Genomic DNA, 24,226 nt, shown 5'->3' with positions numbered 1-24,226 from the left:
TCTCTGCAATCCCTTTATAATGGGGTTCCACGATTGTAGGAGCAGGTACATGAGATCCAATCAATAAGCAGTCCCTGCAGCATTACTGATATATAATGAAGCATGCATAAAAGGGCAAAGGAAGAAAAGAAAGCAAGAAATGAGACTCATTTCCTCAGGGCATAGGCTTTTCTTCTAACGAATCCTATGCTTTGATGGAGATACATGCAGTGGCTTGCATGCACCCACAAAGTCATGCTTCTGTTTGTTTGCAAGACAAAGGTACTGTGCATAATTCAGGAAGGATTTATCTATGACTTCTGTACAAAAAGGAGATATGGAAAAAACACTCTGGGACTAGATGCCAAAAAAATTCCATAGTCAACTTTTATCTAGAACATAAGATTGAGAAATGATGAGGGAAAACAGCATGACAAATTGCTATTAGCAAGGTTTGGTTCATAATTTAATTACACTGCAGAAGTTAAGCTAATCTTGTACACCTCCAACACAGCTAGTGATACGCTTCAGGTTAAACACAGCTATCTAGAGAGGCCTCAGGTCAAAACAAACACCAAAGTGTCTAACCTCTTTTTAAAGAATGATTTAAGCCAAATAGGAGAATCAGTTTAGTGCCAGTGCAGTTTGTCGGTTAGGACAGAAGGTTATAGGACAGCTTTAAATGGTAATGGACTCTCAGGGGGAAAAATAAAAAAAAAACCCCAAACCCAACAAAACAAAACTGGCAGGATTTTACAGCATTCCAACTCCATTTTAAGAAAAAAAAATATATGTACAACATACAATGGCCAGGAAAAAGGACAAGCTAAAATACGGATATATTTTAGCTTGGATATATCTTTTAAACCACTATCTTTAGATGGAATAGGTGGCTGTGAATAGTCTACTATCTAGCCCAGGGTAATAGTTCTGAACTATTAGACTGGTCCCATTCAAAAACTTGCAAATTCTTCTCCCAGTCTGTCAGTCTGAATCAGCCTGCAGAAGTAGAGCAAGTGGGATGACTCCTGGTACTTCAAGATACTAAGAGCTCTGCTCAGGAACAATCAGTCTTGCCCATCTCAGCCTACAAACAACACAACTGAAGGTTAAGCCTATGTCAGCTGTATGGCATGCCTGCCAGATTAGCATGGCTTTAATCTGTTAAAGCTCAATTAATTAGGGTAACATATAATGTTGAAGTGGGAAAAGAAAAGGGCACCCCAACAACAACCAAAAAAAAAAAATCACAGGAATTAAGTAGTCCAAGGGCACCCCAACAACAACCCCCCCAAAAAAAATCACAGGAATTAAGTAGTCCAAATGCAAGTATCTGTGTAACTGCTTTAAGTTATTTGGTGAGAAACAGCCAATAAAAGCAAGTTCCATTTCCAGGAAGCAACAAGGGATCTGAGCCAGGTTTGACATTTCACTTTTTGCTTGCCTTGCTGGAACTAGAACATGCACTTTTAATATGTTTAGTTTGTAAACCTAACTTTGATGTTTCCAGTTTAGTGGACTTTGAGCAATTGTTATATTATGAAAGATGAAGGGTACCTATCCAATGTGCTGGGTTTCCTGCCAGAAAACAAAGTCTTATAAAAACAAGATCAACCACAGAATACTGAATTCTCTTCTCACCCACAGATGGGATTTCTTTCATAAGCTTACCTCAGAGCAGGAGAGTGCCTCATGGCTATGCCTTGTCTGAGGTTTTTATTAAAGAACTTGAAAGGATCTTTTCAGCAGAATTCTTTCCCACATCACCACAATCCCAGACAGACTGTGACACTTTGCAGAATTACAGGGAGTAAAGTTGCTTCTAAAACAAAAGCACTGCAATAGAAAGCCAGGTTTCCTGGCTTCTCTAATACTTTTCCAATTTCCTTTAGCTGCTGATGCTTCTTCTAGTTTTGGAAGCAGAAGCAGATATAATAGGATAGCTAATATTTTGATCTTGCATGCTCATTTGAGTACAGGTTGCAGGAATTCTCAAAAACGGTAGTGACATGGGACATCTTCAGAGAGTAAGGGGAGCTCAGGCATGGGCTCCAACACTGTCTTTGTGCGAAACGGTCCTAGTTTTAGATTTGGAGCCATGTCGTGTGACATAGCAGGAATATTTCAGAAACATCCTTGTATCAGTGTATTCTGTTCTCTGTACCTATGGCTGTACAGGATTTACAAGAAAGGTTCCAAGGAGCATTACAGTCTCAATATTCAGTTTGGGATATATAATATGCTCTAAATACTGAATTTGACTTCATATTAGAATTCTACTGGTTTTCCTTAACAGAGATACTTGGAGAAAGAAGCCAGGAAATTAAGGAGTCACAAACAGAGCAGCATGATCTACAATTATATGCAATGCAAATCTCTTTCATAATCCTTCACCTGATCTGGCACACTGCTATCAATCTAGTCATGAACTGCAAGGATGTGTGGGAACTGCATGGTGCAGTATTAAACTGTAGGTTTTGCTACAACATTTCCTTCGTGTCTTTTTCTAAAAATCAATTTCAAGTTAGGCAGCAATGATACATCACATCACAAACTGAAAACAAGACTTATATTGACCCTCTTCCTAAACCAGCATTTGTCTATTATGTTTCTTCCACCAGGAGGTTTTTGACAAAAAAGGCAAAAAAGGAATCAAAGTACTAACAATGTTAAGCAAAAAATATGCCCAAGGAGAGGCTGAAATGTACACAGAGTTCTGGAAAGGTGAGAGGGTTTTCACTCTTCTGGTTTTGCTTTCCTGCATTGTCAATGTATGCCAAACACACACACAAAATAAAAAGTGCTTTACTCGAGGAAAAATCCAGTGGCTTTGATCTAACAAAGCTCGGCATTAAGATAAAGTGGAACTACTTGAGATTTTATTCTTGACCTTTTACTTTTGCACTTGCATTTTTTTTCAAAATTGGAATTTTAAACACTCATGTTTCCCCACTAGCTTAGGCATATGATGAATATTTACATTGCTGGCAACAAGCTAAAGTCATTACTTACACTATGTATAAGCAAATATATTTCCATTTGTAGGTTCCAACCTAATGAAGCACTTTTGATTACTTGCTGAATCAATTAACATAACTTTTTTACCTGAAGGCCATCTGCGTGTCTCTGTGAGAAACAAGGGTTCAGGTCAACAAAAATCATCTCATGGTGTTGAAGCAAATATAGCAGGAGGCCATTGTAAAGCCTTTGTTCTTCACAAGCCAAGGGACTGACAGGGATCCTAAGGGAAGAGGAGATGGATTAAGTTTAGGAGCTCTCAGATCAGGGGCTAATGATGAGTGACACAGGGAGCCCCCCAGTACCCAAGATAATTCAGCAAAGCAGCCAGTTGGGTGACTGGATAAAACGGAGTTCCAGCCTCATTTCCAACAAACAATTGTTGGGACAGGGACCAACTTAATTTGGTGGGTTCACAACCCTGGGAGCCTCGCAGGGACGGAGCCCCATGCAACATTTGCTGCAATGGTTCACAACACAATGCCTCTTTGAGGCCGCACAGCAAGATAGCTAGAACCTGACAGTACCTCAGACATGAAGTTCATAAAAGCAAGGATGAGGAGGACCAAAAAAAAGCCCCAGAAATCTGCCATCACTCACTGACACTGGGGCTGGAAGAGAGTTATTTTGTTCTAGCTTAGTTTATGAAGGGGAACTTTGATGGCTAGAATGTCTTATTACTGGAACTGCCTGAAAAAAAAACCATAGGTAAGAACCTGTTTCATTGTAATAATTTATAAGTTCACAGACATCAGGCACATCATGCAGTGGAACTTTGGGATGCTCCCATTAACAGGTTGGGTTTTGGTTGTTTTTTTTCCCCTCTTTCTTGCTCTCTCTCTCTTTTTTTTTAATAAATAGTAGTTGAACTTGTACTATGCACGCAAGTAGACTAAGTTGGAATCATTTAATTAAAGTCAAGATATTCTTTATATGCGATTCTAATCTCATTCCCTGAAGGAACTGTGTATTCCCCCCATGAACTATTTGGAAGCTTGGAGGACATTTACATAAATGCTGTCGCCTTAATCCAGCTTCTCCAGCCATGCTGCACCAACTCAGTTCCACCCAGCACAATATTAATATTTAAACAAGAAATTCATAAACTCTGGAAGCTAAAGTGGAGACATACACACACCAGTCTTCTGTTTGCCAAATCAGTACATTCATTATTCTTTTGTGATTTTAAAGTACTGGGCCCAGTCTAATTGCTTTCATTCACGTTCTTCTGTGTAAATTTACTGTTGTTTCTGTAAGAACTTGAGTTTGGGCTCCTTTTGAAAGAAGATCGTTTAAGCAGAGTTATAGCCAGGTACAGCGTAGATAGATTTACAGGATAAACTACTGTGTCATCAATTCTTTCTTAAGGGCTGGCTAACATTTCTCCTTCTTGGATTCCTATTCTTAGGACAGACTCAATTTCTCCACAAAAGCAAGCCTGCATGTAAAACCTGGCTGACCGAGCAACAGCCTTTCCTGCATACAACAATCCTAAGAGATTATTCATTGCTTACCCAAACACTGACACCCTCAATTCACAGGCCATACAAGCAATCTTTTAGTCCCTTGCCTTCTTTTTCAGCTTCTTTCTTTAACTTAGGCATATGTTCCTGAATCCATCTCTACCAGCTGTTAACTCCTTACTGGCAAGGAGCACTCCACAAGTTGTTCATGAAGTTAAACAGCTCTTGCCCTGCTTATTGGGTCCCACTTTCCCTTACTAGCAGCCTGTGTTTTGGGTGCCCAGTTCTCATTTCATCTTAAAACAAAGCTAAGCTATACTTTGGGATGCAACCCTACAGCTGACTCCAAATATCAATGTCTGCTCATCTGCAGATATCCACCGGTGGCAACACATATGTATTCCAAATATAGAAAATATATTTTTAGTTTGCTCTGCAGCCACCTTCCACAATGACTTTTAATTAATTTTGTAAAATAATCACTTCCTGCCTCTTCAGATACTTCTGCTGCTAACAGAAACCATATTATCAGGCTGACAATAGGGGAACCATGTTCACACACTGCTAAATCCAGGAATTTGTTCCTAGGAAGAGCACAGCTACTGAATTATATTCTGCACTTCACCATAAAAGCCCTGTCATCAGTTGTAGTGCAAATCAAACACAGGAGAACAATCACTACAAATAAGAAACAATTAAAACTTGATCATCAGGAATCAGCTACTGGTTTCCTTGAGTCTAAACCTTTCAAAGTTGCTTTGCCACAAAGCGCAAGCTAGAAAATCCATACAGTCCCTTGCCTTGGCTTTGTTCAGGAGATCTGCCAAGGTTTGCTGCTGGCAGAGGCTTGCTGCAAATTTACAGAAAGAATGAGTCAAAGTGAGTAGAAGCAAACAGCTGGTTGGCTAGCATCCTTGTGCACTCATGCAAGAATTACTTACTGAGGTTAGTAGCAGAAATCTCTTTACCAAGGCATAACAAAGGAGCCATAGAAATTTCAGTAACATCAGCTGGATCTCTGATAAAAGCAAAGCAACATGTTCTCCTTGGCATTTACAGAGACTAGCAGGACATGAAACAGCTCACAAGAAGAAGGATGAATGGCAATAGAAATAAATAGTTCAGAGGATGAGCAGAAAGAAATCAACAGTAGAAGCTGATAGAAGAGTGGAGCTTAGCAAAGAAAGTCTAGGGAGTAGCCAGCCTAATACTTGACCTAAGAGTTATGTTTTTGGTTCCCTTACCTACAAGGAGGTGAGGACATGAAAACTGCATCATGCAGATGTTAAGACTGAAGTCTCAAAAGATAAGAAACAGATGCCAGGGTCAAAAATAAAAAAGAAAAGCAATGTGAAAGGTAGAGCAACTTAACAGCAGTGAAGATAGCAGTGAAGATTAACTCAGTCTCACGGACAAAAATAGCATGAGGGAGGAAGGCCAGTAGAAGAAATCGGAAGGAGCTGGTTTGCAAAGGAGACTAAGGTAAAATTAAAAAAAATTTACTCAGTTATGCTTTTTTATATGCAAGTTTTATATTCTAATTTTGGGTCCCCAAGGCCCATATGTGTTCCTTGTTCCAACTACTGAATATTCTAACTCAGTCACTTCAGTGAAACTATAAGCATGACAGGTCTCCACAAATAAAAGCATCAACAGATTGAGACAGGTGACAATCACAGACAGAATTTACACTTGAATATAAATAGATCAAAAATTTAAAGTAAAAAGGCTTATAAACAACCTACTTTCTTCTTTAATGTCAAAAAAGGAAGAAGTAATTGCACAAAAACACAGATTGCCAGAATACATGCAGAACAGTTTTAACACCTGCAATGAATTAGTGCCGTAAGTGGAGCTGACATTACATCCAGGAGGTTATTTCTAACAATCGCATGGGGTATACATTTCTGCAGATTAGATCTAGAGCTGTTCTTTCCATAACCTTCACGTTCTGCCTGAACAACTATAGCAAGTACTACCCAACGTGTCTCACTTTCCAGTGAATCTACACTCTGGCTGCCAAATGTTTCATAATGCGGGGGCTAATTGCACTAATTCTTGCTCTGGAAGACATAAAGGATATTCATGACTTTATTCCCTGTATCAGCAGATAAGGTTTGCCACATTAGACTACCTTGAATTTTGCTGCTGTACAGGACAATACAAATGGTTTATTCTGAACCATTCGAGGCCCCAGGTCACTCAGCAGGAAGTGGTACAGCAATCTCACTGAGAGAAATTGCCAGTTGCAAGGCTCTCCTCTCTGCCCGACTACCAAAAAGGTGATTTTTCGTAATCCTAGGAGGTAACTCTCCAAGGACACCACTAGTTATACACTTACTGGTTTCTCTCCCAGAGCTAGTGAGATCAGAATAACTGTAAAAAGCTGGAGTTAATGTTCATAGAGGAGATATACTTCTAGTTATGGTAGCTGTGGTTTTCTTAACAAGTCACTCTGGCAGGGAAACCTGATGCTGATCATTTTCAAGGCTTCTCAGGCAGGTCATTGCCACAAGCATGTAGTTTAGCCCTAAGCATACGTTAAAAACCAGAGAGAGGGGCATGTTCAGAAGTACCTGGACCATCTCCCAAAAAAGAGTGGGATGCTTAAAAACTGAAACAGCTCATCAGTCAATAAGGGAGTCTACTGGATTCTTATGTCTAGATATAGAAATCAATGGACACAAGTTCAGAGAATTTGGGAATGGAGATAAAGGAATAAAATAAAGTATTCTTGCGTGTGTGTTCATGCACGGAAGCCCCATGTGATAGTGAAGGGGGCCTGATGGCAGAAGAGTGACAGTGCAGTCCTTGTTGAGTTAGTGTTGGGGTCAAGGGATAGATTTTTGGTGAAGGCCTTTTGACATCAGCCTTTTACCTGTTTATGTTATAAGTATCACCTCACAACTAGTCCAGACACTGGGAAGTAAACCTCTTCTGCCTACACTCATTTACTGATTTTAGCATGCAGATACTAAGGAACTTGGAGTTTGGTTGTAGAACTGCTTTGTTCCATCACTGAATATCCTCCATGGTGAAGCCTATTCTCAGAGGGGTGAATGGCATAACTCCTACCACACTACCTGTTGTTAGATTCTTCTCCCTAGCTGTACTTTTGCTAAAGTAAGGGTCCTTTTACTTGTAACGCCTGCAAAGGTTATAAGCTGGTACATCTGGTGATAAGCCCACAGAGCAGGTAAGCAGGCACAAACATAGAGACCTATGGAAACAGCAGCAAGGTTTAAGAGCACATTTCCCCAAAACAAAGCCTGTCATTGATTTCTAATATGCTTGGTACCAATTTTGCTGAATGTATCTTTTTAATAACTTACTTGGCTTGCCATACAAAAAATGTGAAAAATAACAAGGCCTTTTTTACTGCATAGAAAATACTAATTGTTAACATATACATTTTGCAAAGTGGCATTGGCTTATAGTTCACATTAAACTGGAATGGCTATGATCCACTAAAACAAAGGTTTACAAATTGTAAGACAAGTATAAACATTTTAACATCTGCTAGTGTCAACATGAAGGACAGGATAAAGAACTAAATCGTTTAAGCTTCACTGGAAAATATTCCGTTATCAGATCCCTCTAGGCTGTTCCTTCTCACCACCTTGACTTGCATGACATATGCCCTCCCACCTTTCTTTTTTAGCATCCAGTTATGCATCTGCTTACCATCATCCCAAACATACCTTCTCTAGCTTCAGCCAAGCACTTACCGCTTGCAAGCTCAGCTGGCCTCTGCTCGGACGTCAACTTGCATTTTAGTGGCAAGGGGAGAATAAGTTACTTCTCTTTCTTGATAGAGGAAATTCCTTTCTCTGATATCAAATGCTATTAAAAGGTCAAAGTCAGCCTTAGCTTTTCAGGATCAAGGCTAACAAGTAAGTAACCTCCACAGCCAGCACTTAGCTTGGCTAAGAAAAAAGGAGTAGTCGTCATTAAACAGCTCTCCATTCCTCATGCCTCTTCTCTTTCAGACAGTTTCTTACTTGAGGCTGGCCCTGTACAGTCAGTGCCTAACAAGATGAAGGTGGTCAGCCAGCTCAGAATGTCACATCTGCCCATAATATACTATATAAACATTTAACTTTCAAAATGCTGCACTTACTATGGGACGTACAGTTATGTCAGAAAGCCTCATTGTAAAGTGTGATCTAGTAGTACTATTTAAGGTAGCTAAATAGAGAGTACTCACCTGAAAAGAGCAGGTCCAAACACAATGGCTAGGTTTTCCAGAGTCATGAAATTCACTGCACTGTACGTTGCTACCTTTAACAGGAAAGCAGACAGGAACTGAAGAAGGTTTTGATGGGCTTTGGGCAGGCAGCTGAGCAACTGCCTCAGGTTCTCTATGCATTCTGTTGTGTGGATTTTGTGCTCTAGAGGGGGGGGGAAAAAGTTATTACATAGATATTCCTAGTAATAACACAATTTCATCATAGGCATTATTATAGATCTGAGAAAGAGGGAAGGTTTTAAAATATATTAGAGCAAAGTAAAGAATAAATATGTCCTAAACAAAGAATTTGTACACTAAATTGTGACAACAATTTTCACATATATTAATATTTAAGTACCATGGATTTTCCAGATATTCAGTTTTATATACACTGTTTCTGCTGTTCTTCCTGTTATGACAGAATCATCTAGCACTTGCTGCTTTTTTAATGGAATTGCAGGCAGTAGTCATGTACCTGAATCCTTAAAGCTGCCTTTAAAGATGATACAAGACTGTCAGCCCTGACTGTCCCCAGAGATTTTACACATGCTGTATGATTCTCATTAAGAGGAAGAAGAAAATGTAGCCTTTCACCCCCCATTATCTTCATTTCCTGACTAATTGGTAGCTCACAGTCTCAAAACATTTTTGCTCTATAAATATGCAACTGTAGTTACACAAGAGATGCTTAAAAATCTAAATTGGGGATACTTAGCAATTTTTTTGGGTTTTCATTCTTCAAAGAAGAGTTACAAGGCAGAAAATGGGTTCACAAACAACTCTATTTGATCAGCAGTTCAGAATTAGTATGATAGTCTCCTGGTTATTAGAACTGAGGTGACAGTACTGCTCAATAACTGGCAGCTGATGCTCAAATTTGCCATAGATCACCAGGACACATCTGCGTAGCTTTGACATTGTGAATAGCAAATCATGCCCTAAACGGCAATTTTAGCCCTAAAAAGTACATTTCATAAAGGCCAAGACCCATGTTGCTCAACCTATTAATGAGAGATATGGAAAAGGGGATAGAGAGGGGAAAAAAAAATGTTGTTTTTTTTTAAAAAAAGAACAGCAAGACTATTCAGGGTAGTCAAAACAAGGTTCTTGCAAAAACCTGTAGATCTTTCAGCACAGACTTTCATGGTTGATGAAAATTACTCCTTTCTCTTTTTCTCCTTTCTTTTTTTTCTTTTTTGTAAACAGGTACATAACTTGGCACTTAGCAGATGAAGTTTGAACAAAAGCAACCTGCAATCTAATGCACAAACCCCACTTATTTGTATGCAAACACCTGAATTAGATATCACTCAAAATCACCGGGCAGAATAATCTGAAGGCATTAGCTCAGCCATTCTAGACAGGAATAGGGAACTAGACAGTGTATTGGTGTAGGTACTCAACTTAGCTTTGTATTTTGAACTCTTCATGCTTCTCCACACACTGCTGTCCAAGGAGACTATAAGAAAGCTAGTAAAAAGTACTAAATAGGAACAGGGATGTACAAAAAGGCTCCTGTACAAGGGAAGGTTAAATAGAGAAAGAGGCTCCTTAAAGAGAGCAGCGAGGCAGTGGCTATATAAAGGCACAAGCAGCATTATGATGGTGATTAGAATAAAAATAAAAATGTTATCCCAGTAACAAGTAAGGTATCCAATTTAAAAAGAAAGCATGCAGAAGAGGTACTTTCTCAAAGAATACAGGACTGGATTGCAGAATGCCTTCCCACAGGACGTTGGCAAAAGCCTTAATGAATTCAAAAAAAGACTATAGACAAGTTCATGGAAGACTTGTCCATCAAAAGCAATTAAACATCAGTCTCGGGTTAAGGAAACTTAAATCCTTGCTTATAGGAAGGTGCAATGAACACATTATCTGTCACTGTCAGAGAAAGGACAGCAGCTTGGAAGGTGCCCATTCTGTACCTTGGAAAGTTTTTAGCAAGCTAGAACAGATGTTGTCTGGAAAAAGAGCCACTGGCAGTTCTTTCAGAAAAAGTTTCAGGAGACTGGCCACAGAATCAACATCTCCATCATTAATAAGGTCTACTTTTTCTCCTTGATTGTATTTCTGCTTCAAGTCCTTGATTTTATTTACTGAGCCACTGATTCGAAATATACCGACATGCTCCAGGCCTGTTTAAGAAGAAATATGAAACAGTAAGCAATGGTTGCATTACCATGCCTGTGTGATAAGAACTGGATCTCAAAAAGCAAGAACTCCTCTAAGAAAGCATAATTGTAAAAAGAGACTTTTCAGCAGTTACAGCTGAAAAGTACAGCTTAAACAAATAACAACAGTTTTCAGAGACCAACCAGAGAAAACATGAACTTACCAAATACTTCTAGATACTCCACCATCTGTGTCACAAGAAAAGGAACTCCACATTGCTTTGCATCCTGTATGAGGGTTTCCAGAGGAACACCAAATGTGCTTCTTTCTCTGCTGAACTGTAGACCTGGCGAGACTTTATTTGTTGTGTGCCTGACTTGAATAGAAGATAATGATTTCTGGGGAATAAAAACAGGCAAATGATAAGCAGAAACTGGTTTTTATTATTTTAAGGTCCAGTGGTCTACATCTGAGGTAAAATTATTGTCCTCGTTATAGTATCTTAGTACAGATTTTACTTCTACTGCATGTTCTTAAAATACTAGTATCATTCTTCTTCTGTAGAGCTGAGACAGGACCTGTGACTGGGTAAATCCTAATAAAACCCATTCACACCTACATTCAGAGAAAATGGGGCTCCAGGTCAAGGCAGATGCCCTGTTTAGGGCAGGGAGGGGTTGCTAAGCCCCTTCCTCAAGAAGAGCCCCAACAGTCAGGAAAAACCTGACCGAGTGCTAGTGCACAGCCTTCCAGCCCCATGAAAGTTGTGAATTTCTACCCAATTCACAAAGATAAAAAATGCAAGATATAAATGCAGAAGTCCAAACTGGGAACACCCAGATTTACCAGTTCTGCATCAAGAATATTTAAACAGTATCTGCATTTCTTTTTAAAGGGGGATTTTAATTTTTTGTAGCATCATCCCAACACGTTCTAAAAATAGTCTCTTCTTAAATGTTTTCATTACTGTGTTTTCAGAGGGAAAAAGGAAAGACTTTCCTACAGATTTGTAGCTGAACCACTACAGAAAAGCTGTTTTTCAGCTCATAACGCACACACCTTCAGTAAAGCTGCGAGCCAGAGCTCTGTGAAGCCGCGCTGCCATGGTGAATGCACACAAACACTCACTGAAACACCTAGACTTCATTTTGCTCTTTCACTACATATGCAAGCTTAGAAAGTGATGTTAATGCTAAAGCGTTAATAATTACCTAAAAGGAACCAATATCAGCATGTATCAAACGTATTTTACAGAATTTTTATATACAAGCTGCAAGATGTTAAAAAAAGCCTCTAAAGTATCTATGATATATTACTCTAAATACCTCCTCTTTCCCTTCTCAGATGCAGCAGTTGGGTTGGGGGAAGAAGCACAGCCTTCTCAGAAATCAGAAAGGATATAAGAAAGGACTCAAGAAGCCAGATTTAAGTTCACTTACACAAATTGAAAGGGAGGCACTTGCTCCCATATTAGACTGCAGGAGACCGTCAGTATTTCGGCTGTGCTGCTCAGAAGACACTGTCACCTTTCGTCCCTTCACAAATCCATGCAGTCTGGCCAAAGCTAACTGCAGCCATTGGGCTGCTCCTCTGTAATTAACTTATCGTAGCATAATTGCTAGGCATCATCTTAATCAGTAGTTTCAATCCTTGTCAAAGGTAGAAATTAACTACTAGTAGAAGTGGATTCCTTGTAGCCAATGCTTGCCTCCGGAGTCACGTTGCACAACTGATGGATGTGTTACCATCAGGAGATGTTTCCATGGCACCTAACACACACAGTGGCATGGCTTCCTGAAGCACGCTGATCGTGTGCTTGATATTTACTTTTGAGTGGGTTTTTTTCAGTGCAGGTTTGCAGATATTCATACTACATGCTGTCCATTCTGCCTGCTAACAGCAGTAAACAAAATATTTTGAGATGGCCTGCGGTGTATACATATTATAGATACATATTTATATAACACCTGCACAATCATTTTGGTAAGGATCCATCCAGCCTTTGAAAGATGGAAGATGTAGGTGCTGTTAAGCCCAACATCTTCTACTATAATTCTTTCAGATAGAAAGCCTCTCCTAGGAAATAAGCCACAATGAAGCAAGTAATGTTGCAGTTAAATCTAATCAGGGGAGATTCTTAATACAAATTTGGTAGGTACATACAAAAGAAAAACAAAACACAGCAAAAAGTAAAAATACAGGTGCTGAGTCAGACCCCTTGGTGGAGCACTAGAAAAGCAAGAGTTACTCTGTCAATGCATTGGACTGCTGGTTCAGCACAGATGGCAGAGGCGATTCCCTCTTCCTTAGTAGAGGGAATACCACTTAAAAAATAGTGCAGATTTTTAGCTCACTTACCTCTCCTCAAGATCCTGCGATGAGGTCTGGAAATGCTATGGTTTATGGCTTTCCTGCCCACCTGGCATGAGAAGAGCCCTCACAGAGGTGACAGCCTTACCTTCACATTAGGGCATGCCAACCCCCACCATCCAGGTGCAGCCAGGACATGGATAAATCCCTAGAGAGTAGGGTTCACGTCTGGACAAAAATTCCTCACTGACGCCTCTGCTTGCACCAGATCTCCGCTTTCCAGCCCTCAGAAAATTATGCATTTACCCTGCTGTGCACCAGAAGAGGCTGGCTGATTTAGTCGGCCCAATGGGCTTTTAATCCCTTTCTCCATGGTGCATGGGTCATTCCCGCAGCACGGATGACTCTCCCCAAGCCCATTTTGGCCGGTGGCATGCAAAGCTCAGCCCTCCCCTCAACACCACCGTTCCCCACGGCCCCCTCACCTGCTCTGCCCATGGGCTGAACTGGAGGCAGATACCACCTTGCCCAGCAGCCCACCCTCTCCCAAGACAGCAAGAGAGGGGCCCCCACACAACCCCCCCACCCCATGGCTTCCTGCTGGTGTCTGCTCAGCAGCCCTCCCCACCACCCCAGGAGGCAGGGGCAGCCTGGCCCCGTCGCTGCAGATGTGCTCCACCTGAACCCATCACCACAGCTATGGCTGCTTGAGGGGCCCTGGCCCTGTCCTGACCCCTCCAGCACTGCCACCCTATGACATTACCCACTTCACAGCTAAGCCTGTTCAAAGCTGTTGGGCCCACAGGCAGTGCCAATGCTGACGGTGCTGTCCCCCCAACACTGCTCCGTATAAAAGTGCTAAAAGAGAGAAGAAAATATGTTGGTCCTCCCATACCTCATGGTGTGACTGCCCTTCTCTGGCACAGCAGTATGTTGTCCAGTGCTCATATCTGAGGATACAGGGGGCATTTTGCTGTGCAACATCCCCTCCCTGCTGCATGAAAATCCTCTGTCTCCGCCTCTGCCCTCCAGCCACCATAAACAGTGCTTTCCCACCCTCCATGCCCTCACATCCTTTATCGTCGTGTTTGCAAGGCAGCTGGAGCAGGAGCAGCTCCCCCCCTTCACTGGGTCCCTTTGGGACAGACAAAAGTACAAGGCACTCAGAGCCACCAGTGTCCCAGCTAACCGTGCCCATGGGCTGGCAGCAATTTGCTGTCTGCAGAGAAACATCTCACAGAAGTCCTGTGCAAAAAAAAAACCAAAACCATCAACTCTCTAACTCTTTGCTCCCCGCCCCAGAGAACATTTCCACCCTCCATCTTACTAGATGTCATAGGAATCATCCTGCTTCAGCTGAGCATGTAAACTCTAGACAAATACCTTTTAAAGCAACAAATTCCCAGCCGGAGCAGCAAGCACAATTTTTTTCTATTGGATCATCACAGGGCAAACAAGGCAGCAGCGACTGCAATCAGCCTCTTCATCTCTACTGCTCCTCTAACTGCAATTGTTGAAGAATTTGTTTGCAAGACCTGCCCGTTGGGTCCAAGAGCAAAATTCAGTGAGGCTTATAGAAAATGAAGACCTTTTGGTTTCCCAGAAAGCCTGCAACAGCTAGAGGGCACACGAGGCTTGCCGGAGAGGTGGTCCTGCAAATCTCACTTCAGTCACAGCAAGGAGACCCAAGCCCTGGACAGGATTTTCCTTTTGTACGAAGTAACACAGTTCCGAGGGATGATTTCTTCTCGCATTGCTGTGGTACAAAGAGCAGAAGGCTGCACGCAGCACAAATTAAACATATAACTGCTCATACTGTGTGGCTGCAATGCAAACCCTTCCTTCACCACCTCTGGGTCACAGTCAGTCTCTGCAGGACTTCAGCTATATGAATAGGATGTGTGGTACTTTGAGCAGCCACCCTGACTTCAAGGGCCACACCTAAATTAAAACCAAAACTTTTGGTCGCCCAACACCCTGCTGCCCAGGGGAAGGCTTGTGAGGAAAGGCAGTGCCCTGGCCTGGGAGGCGTGAGGGGCTGGGGGACCTTTGGGCTTGCTTTGGTACTCTCTTCACTGGGCATGGCCTCCAGCTACCGAAAGGGCTGCTTTTGAGGCTTGCTGGTGTCTCAAAAAGATAGAGAAAGAATAAACATGAAAGGAAAACAGAAATGTTTAGTTTTCTTCCTTAGAAAGCAAGGTTTTTTACAGAAGCATTAGGAACAACAGGATCTCTGTGAGAGAGGGCAGAGGTAAATCCACTGGCAGCAGCAGTATAAAACAATAGCTGCAAGAAAAATAATTAACCAAGGTTTTACTGTTCATTTCAGAGTTTCCTTCAAAACTGCAAGCAGCCTTTTGTGCTAACCTAGTGATCTGTGTCTCGGCTTCAGGAGTCTCCAAGCATCCAGCCAAATAGGAAAGCAAGCCCTTCTTGGTGGGCAAGAGCTGAGCAGCTGGAGCGTGTGCCCCATGGGGAGGCTGCGGTGGGGATGTGGTGTGGGCAGTCCTGCCGTGCCGCTTTCCCTGCTGTGGCCCGGATCCAGCTGGAGAGGCTGCAGTGGCTCTGAATTAGAAGTAAACACTGGGGAAAGCAGCCCTGCTGATCCCAGCTGAAGAGTAGCTTGCAAGCTGCAGGCTTGGAGGACTGGATGCTCAGGATCAGAGTAGAACCGTGGGGTTCATAAATAAACACATAAAGCTTGACCTGAAGCAAAGAAATTCAATCCAATTGCAACTGCTAGCCAGCCCCCCCATAATATGATCCTCATTATCCAGTGGCAACTTCAAAAGCAACTTTTCAAGGATACGTGGGCATACAACACTGATTAAAAAATCAATACTATATGTTTTTCCTTTAAAGCATTGCCCATCCATAAATGCTATGTTTCAGTCACACTGCTTGTCTTCTGGTACGTAATGTCATCCTAAAACAGAATTTGTGATGCCTTGATGTATTTAGAGGGTTTAGGTCTTTTTTTCTTGTTTTTTCAAGTGGATAACTGCAGAGAAGAAAAAAACTTCCAGTGTGTCAGAAGGTCAGAGAACACCATAAATACAAATTAATCAGCTCATGAAAACATCACTAAATTTGTCTCATCTGTAGTAAACACTCCAGACCCTCTGCGACTGGTCTGCTGGAGTTGCTAAATTATGCTGTTGAGACAGGAAGATTATGAACTGTGTTGTATCCAGAACACTGCACATTACACGTTCATATAATCAACCGCTACATCATTTCAGCTGCTTTAAAAACCTTTTCTTCCCTTATATCAAAATAAATGCCAGCCCAGTGGAGGAGAAGGCCACAGGGTAGCATCCCCCAGGACCTCACAGCTAACAGTGCTGCTTTGCCAACAGGCAAATCAGCACACGTGCCCCGGCCAGCTGGTCAGCTCTCCCCAGCTGCAAGAGCCACAGAGTAGCACCCTGTCTCTTGCCCACCTCAGTGCTGGGGCCTGGGGACAGCGTGGGGTAAAAATGGCCAGATAGACCTGGTGGGAGCTGAGGGAGGTGGAGAAGGCACTGTGAGACGAGAGAGCGTAAGAAGCTGATGATATAGGGGGGATATAGGATATAGCAGGGGATATAGGACTCCAACACACTGCTCAGAACTGTTTTGAAAACCATTTTGGGTGGGGAGCTCAGAGAAAAGTCACAGGCATAAGTAGGAACAATGGTGCTCTGACTTTGCAATTTATATGACTTAAAAATAGGATAAAACACCATGACTAGCCCATGAACCCATGCCAAGTGTGTGCTGACCTCTTACACTTCAGAGCTGACAGCTTCAGCAAGTAAGACTGGAAACACTAAAGAGCCCTAGTGATTTGTCTGAAGAGAAGGAAAACAGAAAAATTATATTGTCTACTCCTTGGCTCAAAATGCTCAAAACTGTCCCATTCAGGAAGGTATTTTTTTCCTTTCTCTACGTAATCTTTTGGGAACAGCGTGATCATTTGCTAAATGTGCTATGATGCAATGGTTGAACCATCTCAGCCCTGACAACCCTTGTGCGCTCACTCCATAAAAGCATCCCTGTATTATCACGACAAACAGTCAGGGCCAGATACCCGTGAATGAGTTTCCATCAGATGAACCTGTCTTAATGGCTTTCAAAGCAGGTTTTCATTGCCACCCCAGACACACAAGCATTTGTATATTTTATTCCAATTCATCATAGCCACTTCAAACTGAAAAATGAGTAGGTTCTGAAAAACTGCACATTTTAAAGTATATGGAGCTAGTAGAGAAACTATAGTGAGTCTTGAACAAAAGGAAAAAATGGAAATATGAGCTACAACCAAGACAGAAGTACACATGGAGGAAAAATTCATCTAGCATTAGGTAATCATTGGCAAGAAATGAGGCACGAAAAACCGGTATTTCGATTTTAATTGCTACTGTATCAATATACATTTTCCCACATCTTAGCTGCTCAAAGTCATAGTACAGACTTACAGAATGGTTGCCACATATCCCTCATCACAATATTTTGACTGCCAACTATGTTTACTCACCAAGCTAAATTATCAGAAAGGGAGAGTTGCTGTCCTGACAGGAAAGCAGTTCTTCCCTGCTGCTACGTGCTTTGCTTTTCACTGTGCTTATGGAGAGGGTACACAGGCCACAATCCCTCCTGCCAGGCAAGCTCTTGTCAGCTGCCAGCAGTGCCCCCTTAACTGTATTTCTGCTCACAGCCGATCAGGTGGTCTCCTCGGGATGTGGATGCCCAGGGGCAAAGGCAGGTATGCCTCCACAGCCAGCGCCAGGCAGGCGCAAGGGAACCGCTCTCGTCTCCGTCAGCCAGGCACGCATTAGTCCGGTGCTGTGCCTGAGCAAATATCTCCTGAGTCACGGCAAGGCTCTCTGTTACTCTAGACGCAGCACTACATTAACCCACCTGGCAAGCTTGGAGTCACTTCCATCTCTGCACCCATCTCTGGCAAGCAATGTGTTGGTGTCCTGTGGTGCCTCAGCAGAGACTATTTCCAGGCAGCTGAATTACAGGCATGTGGAGAACTGCCCAACGAAACAGTGGGAGGCACATGTTCAGACTGCTTGCTTGCCTTTCTTTTTCCCCAGCCTATTAAACTCTCCAGCATCATTTTTCTTTTAAAGGCTTTAGAAAAGCGTGGACAAAACTGCACGCTTCCTTGGCAGTTTTGCAGAACTGAAAGTAACTGGCAAGTGACGGTTACTATCAATACCCTTCTCCTCTTGGAGGGAAATGACACGAAGGTTGAATTGGAGCCTCACTTTCTCTGCTTCCTGTTATGAATTTCATTTTCTTCCTCTAGTCTCCACCTGGCACCTAAACCTCTCAGTTTTCTTGAAGCTGTTCCAGGGAAAACAAGTCAGCATTCAAAATTCAGTATTGCTTCATTATCTAAAGGCACTATCCTGCTGTTGCAGCTAAAGAGCAGAACATCAGCAAAAATAGCTGCGGGCTGAAAACTATTGTAATGAAGCAAGTAAAGCTCTTTTTTGGGCCTTACAAATTATTTAAAACCCATTTCAGCGTATATCACAAAGTTCAAACCACACATGAGTAAGACCGATAACTGAACTCTCTATTCAGGCAATTAATTGAGTGAAAGCAAATCCCAAACTTTGACACAGAGGGTAAATTCGAGAGGAAAAATATATCCAAAGTAGCTGGAAGTATAGCTGCATCCAGTAAAGGCTCTGTCTGGTAAAAACTAAGCACAGGCAGAAGGGCTATTCTGCAACTAGACATTCTGACTGCTGTTCCTTATTTGAGTTCATATGCCAGTGTATAGAGTGTATATTACTTCCTGAAAAAAAAAACACAGAAAGAAATACATCGTGGGAAGAAAAACTGTCCTCCCTCCCCAGAGTCTTATCATCCCTGCAAGAAAGGCAAATATTCAATCTGCTTCTTGGTGCAATTTGCACAAAAAAAAGGAAGTCATGGGAATAGCAGTTTGGCCTGAAAACTTGCATTTTTAAGAGAAGACAATTTATTCTTCTTTCTATGCAGATTTCCTTACCATTTGCTGGTGGCTGCTTCATTTCACTTTCTTCAGTCTGAAGGAGAAAGATCAGAAAAATCCTCTGTTCACATCTCTTATGCAGCATCTTCTTCCCTTCAACGTGGGTTACAGCACTAGAACTTAGTATTTCTAACATTGCAATTGCACTGGAGTACAGACTGACTCAAAAAATATTCGGCCTCCGCTGCAGGTATCTTCATACATGGTTAAGGGCACCTGGATTTTCTGCTAAGGCACTACAGCAATACTTAAGCAACACGACTCAGTTGATAGACCAGCAATTACTGAACATGCATTTAAATGTGATCAGGAAATAATAACTAAGGAGAATTTTCTTTGAGTTTTCCTGATGCCAGGTTTATTTCTCCAAGAAACAGAAAGCTGAAAAGCAAAACCCAAAGCAACACAATTTTTGTAATCATGGTTTGTTCCTGATCGGCTCATTTTCATAGGGAATTTGAATTGTTGGACTAGTTTTAGCAAAAGGTACAAGTACCAGGCCAGTTTCTGCAGCCCCAGTCATCCTCCCAGGAAGACAGATCTCCCATGAGGCCCCATCCACAAGCTGGTCACTGGTTTCTGACAGCTTCCCACGGCTGACGGGAAACTTACCTTCCAGCGTCAGCTCTAGACAGCTCATGGCCTATGAATCTTTAGCTGAAGCAATTATCTCTGGCACCATACACTGCCATTTTGCATAAATAATTCTGTTCCAACACAGTATTACCTCTTTGATGAAATCTTTGAAGAGCTGTAAAGAAATAAAATATGGTTAGTCCTTGCCTCCTCCCTGCCTCTAGCTTCTACAGCACCTGAGGTGGGGATAAAAAAAAGAAAAAGGAGCAATATGGTAAGTGGAGGCTTCAGCATCCTCTTGCACCATGAACACTGCCCTAACCCATGTAGAAGTGAGGCAGAGGCAGGTTTTTATTTGTATTTCTCCAAGGGCGTAGAATTTCAATACCTTTGGTCCTTACTGATTCAACATTTTTTCAAATAAGTTGTTCCTGTCTACTATGTTCAATTAACTCTGCCTTCTGCAGTCTTGTGATACTACTTCTTGAGCAAAATTAGGCAAAACTGAAAAAAGGTGGAAGACCCTCAAAAGGGAGATCTTCCCTCCAGAGAAACTGAGGTGGCAGCAGCAGCTCCATCAAGCTTTCCAGTTCCGGGCGAGATGATAAAACCTTGTTTTCAGTAATTCAGTCATATGCAAATTCAAGTCTCCTCTTTCTGAAGCATCAAGGTACATCGTGTGTTCAGTGGGAATTCCCTTTTCCCCATCTCTGTCTCCCAGGAATCTTTCTGGTAGCCAAAATGGTCATCCACACACCCAAAACACTTAATTGTTACCTATAATTGGTGGTGCCTGGGGAGATACCAGATTGTCAAGCCCAGTCTTGTAAATGTAATTTTTTGTCTCTTATTCCCTGACAGCGCCTCCACATAACCCGGTTTTATTTGAAGCAAATATTAATTAATTGAAGCATTTTTATGAACCCTTGCATAACCTCATACACAGTATTTATTGTAATTCAAGACACACCAGATGATTTCAGTTATCCTGACTTGCAAAGATGGTCCCCTAAGTAATGCAAAGCAGGTAGACAGCCACTCTAACCCAGGGACATTTTAATTAAACAGCATGACCTAATACAACTTGATATGCATGTCATACATCGAATTTTAAAGTTATAACCACAAAACCCCCACACAATTTAGATATGATCTGTAAAAATAGAGTTGCTCAGAGCACTGGCCGTTTACAAAACAGGGGGGTAGCTATTCATCTTGTTACTCAGCAGCATCTCCTAGTCATTGCTGTTAATCACTGAAAACATGTTTACTTTTCAACACGAGCTGTCACACCAGGAAAGGAGGAAAGAGGGTTTAGTCGGATGATTTTCAGCCTGCAATGAGAGAAACGGGGGAAAAACACAACATTAATTTGCACTAAAAGAAAATGTTTTTTGCAAGTTTAACTATGACCAAGTAAGATTAAGGTCGGAGCCAAAGGCAGCTGGGAACAATGTTTGCTGCAGTCTCAACACACAGGGACACAACCGCAAGGGCAGCTTACAAAGGAATTCCTCCAAGCTCCTTCCCACCCGTGCGCTGCGGCGCACCACGGCGTGTTGTGCTAGCAGTTACAGGTGAGCCCGCACTGTAAAAACAACAAGTGGATCTCGGTTACAAAAAAAAAAAAGCATTTCCAGGGGTTCCCTGAGTGGGTTTACAACAGAACACCCACAGCACTGCACTGTTGGATGCCTTAAGCAAGCACTTCCACTGGCAGAAAACACAACTTGAAAACTGGAAAACTCACTGGACTTAATCCCTCTGCAGCAGCACTGGGGCTCAGCGAGGAACAGATGCAGGGATGCTCCCTTGAAGACTCCCAAGGTGCGTATTCGATGACTGAACATTGCACGATACTCCTTGTTGCACGCTAAGTGAGGAGACTGGAGGTACCCGAGTGTTAAATCTCACGCTCCAGGCATGCGATTCTCCTACCTCTCACCTTACGCTAGCTCACAAAACTGCAGCGCACGCAGCACAAGAGCTGCACCTGACACAGGAGATCCAAAGAGAAGAAAGCACAGCAGTGAGACCCTGGAGCCAAAAGATTTGTCCTGTCTTCACTCTTTCTTATCACACATGCACAAGACTCCCATTCCTCATTAAATGAAGTCTTGAGCATCTGCAGGCAGAGAAGTTGAGAGATCTGCATTCATATCAGTCATATTTTATTCTCTTTCTATAGCTCTGGCCAAGAATATCAGCAAGTTGCTCATTTCAGACATCTTGGCCCATAGGTTCTGGCAACATGAAATTATTTTAGGGCTAATAAAGTCAATTTGGACTGATGTGATTATTTAATACCAATGAGAAAAACCCAAGCAAGCAAATACTCAATACGTCAAACAAAGATAGCTAAAGCTCACCAACAACGTTGTTGCAAAAAAAACTATGGACACACTAAAGAAAAATAACATAAGAAGCTATCACAGAAAATGTGAGGCCTTACAATAAGGACATAAAAGAAAGGAGTCAAGCCTTCCCCACAGAGCCATGAAAGCAACAACAAACCAGAAGCAGACCAGCTATTTAGAGAAACTTGAAATCACTGTATCATGGCAGCACGGTTAAACTAGATGATCTTTAAAGGTCCCTTCCAACTCAAATAATTCTACGATTCTATGATTTAGTTCCTGCAACAAAATCATTACATGATATAGCAAGGTACAAGATGAGCATGCGTGTATCGGCTTCTGAGAACTGTTGAAATTGTTTAAAAGACATCATTTAAAAGCACAAATATCTTTCTTCCAAAAAAATGTAAAAACAAAAATGGATTTTGGTAAACTGAGCACATACTGACACGTCTCTAAAGACTATTTCTTGTAAGATGACTGACAAGTTTTTAACTTGGCTCTTCAGCATAGTTGAGTCTACAGCAAAACATCACTGAAATAAGTCCTTTGAATCTGAGGATTTCTATTTCATAGGAGAAAGCAGCTTTTGCCACTTCCTTTGACATACCTGTCCAATTTCTGTATCATTTATTGTTTTGCCATTTTTAATCTGACCAGTATCATGCTCAGCCCAACATATTCACCGTATATATATGTCAAAGGCCCTCTTGAAAGGCCTTAAGTGAAATATCTTTCCAATAAAAAAATACCTCAGTGTCAGTTTAATGCTATGCTAACATCTCAATCAATTTTTATAGCATATGATCTGTAGCCCTTACTCAGCACATTGTTCAATGTCAGTACGTGATGCAGGAATCCAGTATCAGCATGATGTAGACAAATTAACAGCTACCAAAGGAATGTAATCCGTTTTTGCAGCTAGCCATAAAGACCATCAGTTGAGCAAGGCACAGAATAGACTTTAAATCTAATAACACTTAGCAGTTTAATTTGTCTTGTGTTTTGGTAACTACAATACATTTTCTTAAGATCTGCAAATAAGAAGATAAATGTTCTAGTTGCGACTGACTCCACAGTAACCAATTAATTTATGCAATAAACAATAACTTTTTCTTCTACAATAAAGAGCAATTACTTAAGCATCTCATTCCTTCTGTTCCAGATCTGTTTGTCAGGGACTATAAAACTCAAGAAGATGCAGAATTTAATTCTACATGGCAGAACTGTGTACCTACCTATCTCTACCACCCTGTCAATGCTGATAACCTACTTTTCAAGCAAATGAGGTACAGATAATCATGTTGTTCCCCTCCTGCCACCTTCCAAAAAACCATTTGATCCTATGGGCCGATTTGAATGAAGCGTGCCAGACAGAAGAAGGAAAGGCTCTCAGATAATACTCAAGTTGCAGCATCTCTGGAAATTGCTTCTTGGAAAGGAACCCTGCAAAACTAGAATTAAAAAGCAAAAAATGAAATATTAAAATATTATATTATCTTGTTTATCAATTAAAGTCAAGATTAGTACGGTCACAGTGCTCAACTAACTGGCTAGGGCTAGGAGTCCTAACACATATTGCCTGCAGTGGCAATATAAAATTCTTCAATAGGCAAGGCTCTCCCCTCACTGATGGGTAGGGTGTTACACCAGGAAACTATCACAGATCACTAGTCTTGTTTCCAAACATATCAAGCTGCCTAATAATAGACTCAATTTCCATTGCAAAAGTGTGCTACATATTGCCCAATCATTAACATTAATTCCAGCTGATTTTTTTTCAAACAGACTGGCAACTAATTTAACATCAGTTTCGTATTTAAAGTACTCAGAATGTATTGTTGGCAGGAAGTGAGAGACTTTAAAAGATATTAATCTGAAGGCACACATACCATACTGAAGGCACAGTATATCACCATAGTTTCTTTAAGATGTATAAAACATAGTACAACTTCTATATGCATGCGGTGAAATCTGACTACAGCTCTCATACAGCACATAAAATGGGTGCAAATCCACATCAGATACCCAGGGCTCCAATTTGGAACCAGAGTTGCATTTATGCCTATATCAAATACTCAGTATTTTTTCCACATGCATTGAATAAGCAATCCAGGAAAAAAAACGCACACAGTAGATACACTCAGCTGACAAATGGAGGAAA

At 41.5% G+C, this 24,226-nt stretch overlaps 1 protein-coding gene across 1 annotated transcript; it reads right to left on the bottom strand.

The window, feature by feature from the left end:
- Positions 1 to 5,207: 5,207 nt before the first annotated feature.
- Positions 5,208 to 14,176, bottom strand: LOC140655656 (rho GTPase-activating protein gacY-like). Its single transcript, XM_072870406.1, has 5 exons — positions 14,009 to 14,176; positions 11,027 to 11,201; positions 10,617 to 10,826; positions 8,668 to 8,851; positions 5,208 to 5,310 (listed from the first exon to the last, which is right to left on the bottom strand). Exons 1-5 carry the CDS (start codon positions 14,174 to 14,176, stop codon positions 5,208 to 5,210), a joined length of 840 nt encoding a protein of 279 aa, XP_072726507.1.
- Between the last annotated feature and the right edge of the window lie 10,050 nt (positions 14,177 to 24,226).

This window comes from Ciconia boyciana, chromosome 8, assembly GCF_034638445.1.
Source record: "Ciconia boyciana chromosome 8, ASM3463844v1, whole genome shotgun sequence".
NCBI classification, from domain to species: domain Eukaryota; kingdom Metazoa; phylum Chordata; class Aves; order Ciconiiformes; family Ciconiidae; genus Ciconia; species Ciconia boyciana.
The sequence above is the reverse complement of the archived record's forward strand: the minus strand, read 5'-3'. Positions and strand labels throughout refer to the sequence as shown.

Bases quoted from the DNA above. Each gene is read 5' to 3' on its own strand.
- LOC140655656 (XM_072870406.1), bottom strand. From the start codon at position 14,176: ATGGAGGGTGGGAAAGCACTGTTTATGGTGGCTGGAGGGCAGAGGCGG. The intron at 8,852-10,616 runs GTACAGAATGGG...CCCCCCCTCTAG, and splicing joins CTTGCTAAAAACTTTCCAAG to AGCACAAAATCCACACAACA. The intron at 5,311-8,667 runs GTGAGTACTCTC...GTAAATTTGCAG, and splicing joins TTTGGACCTGCTCTTTTCAG to CAAGCCTCTGCCAGCAGCAA.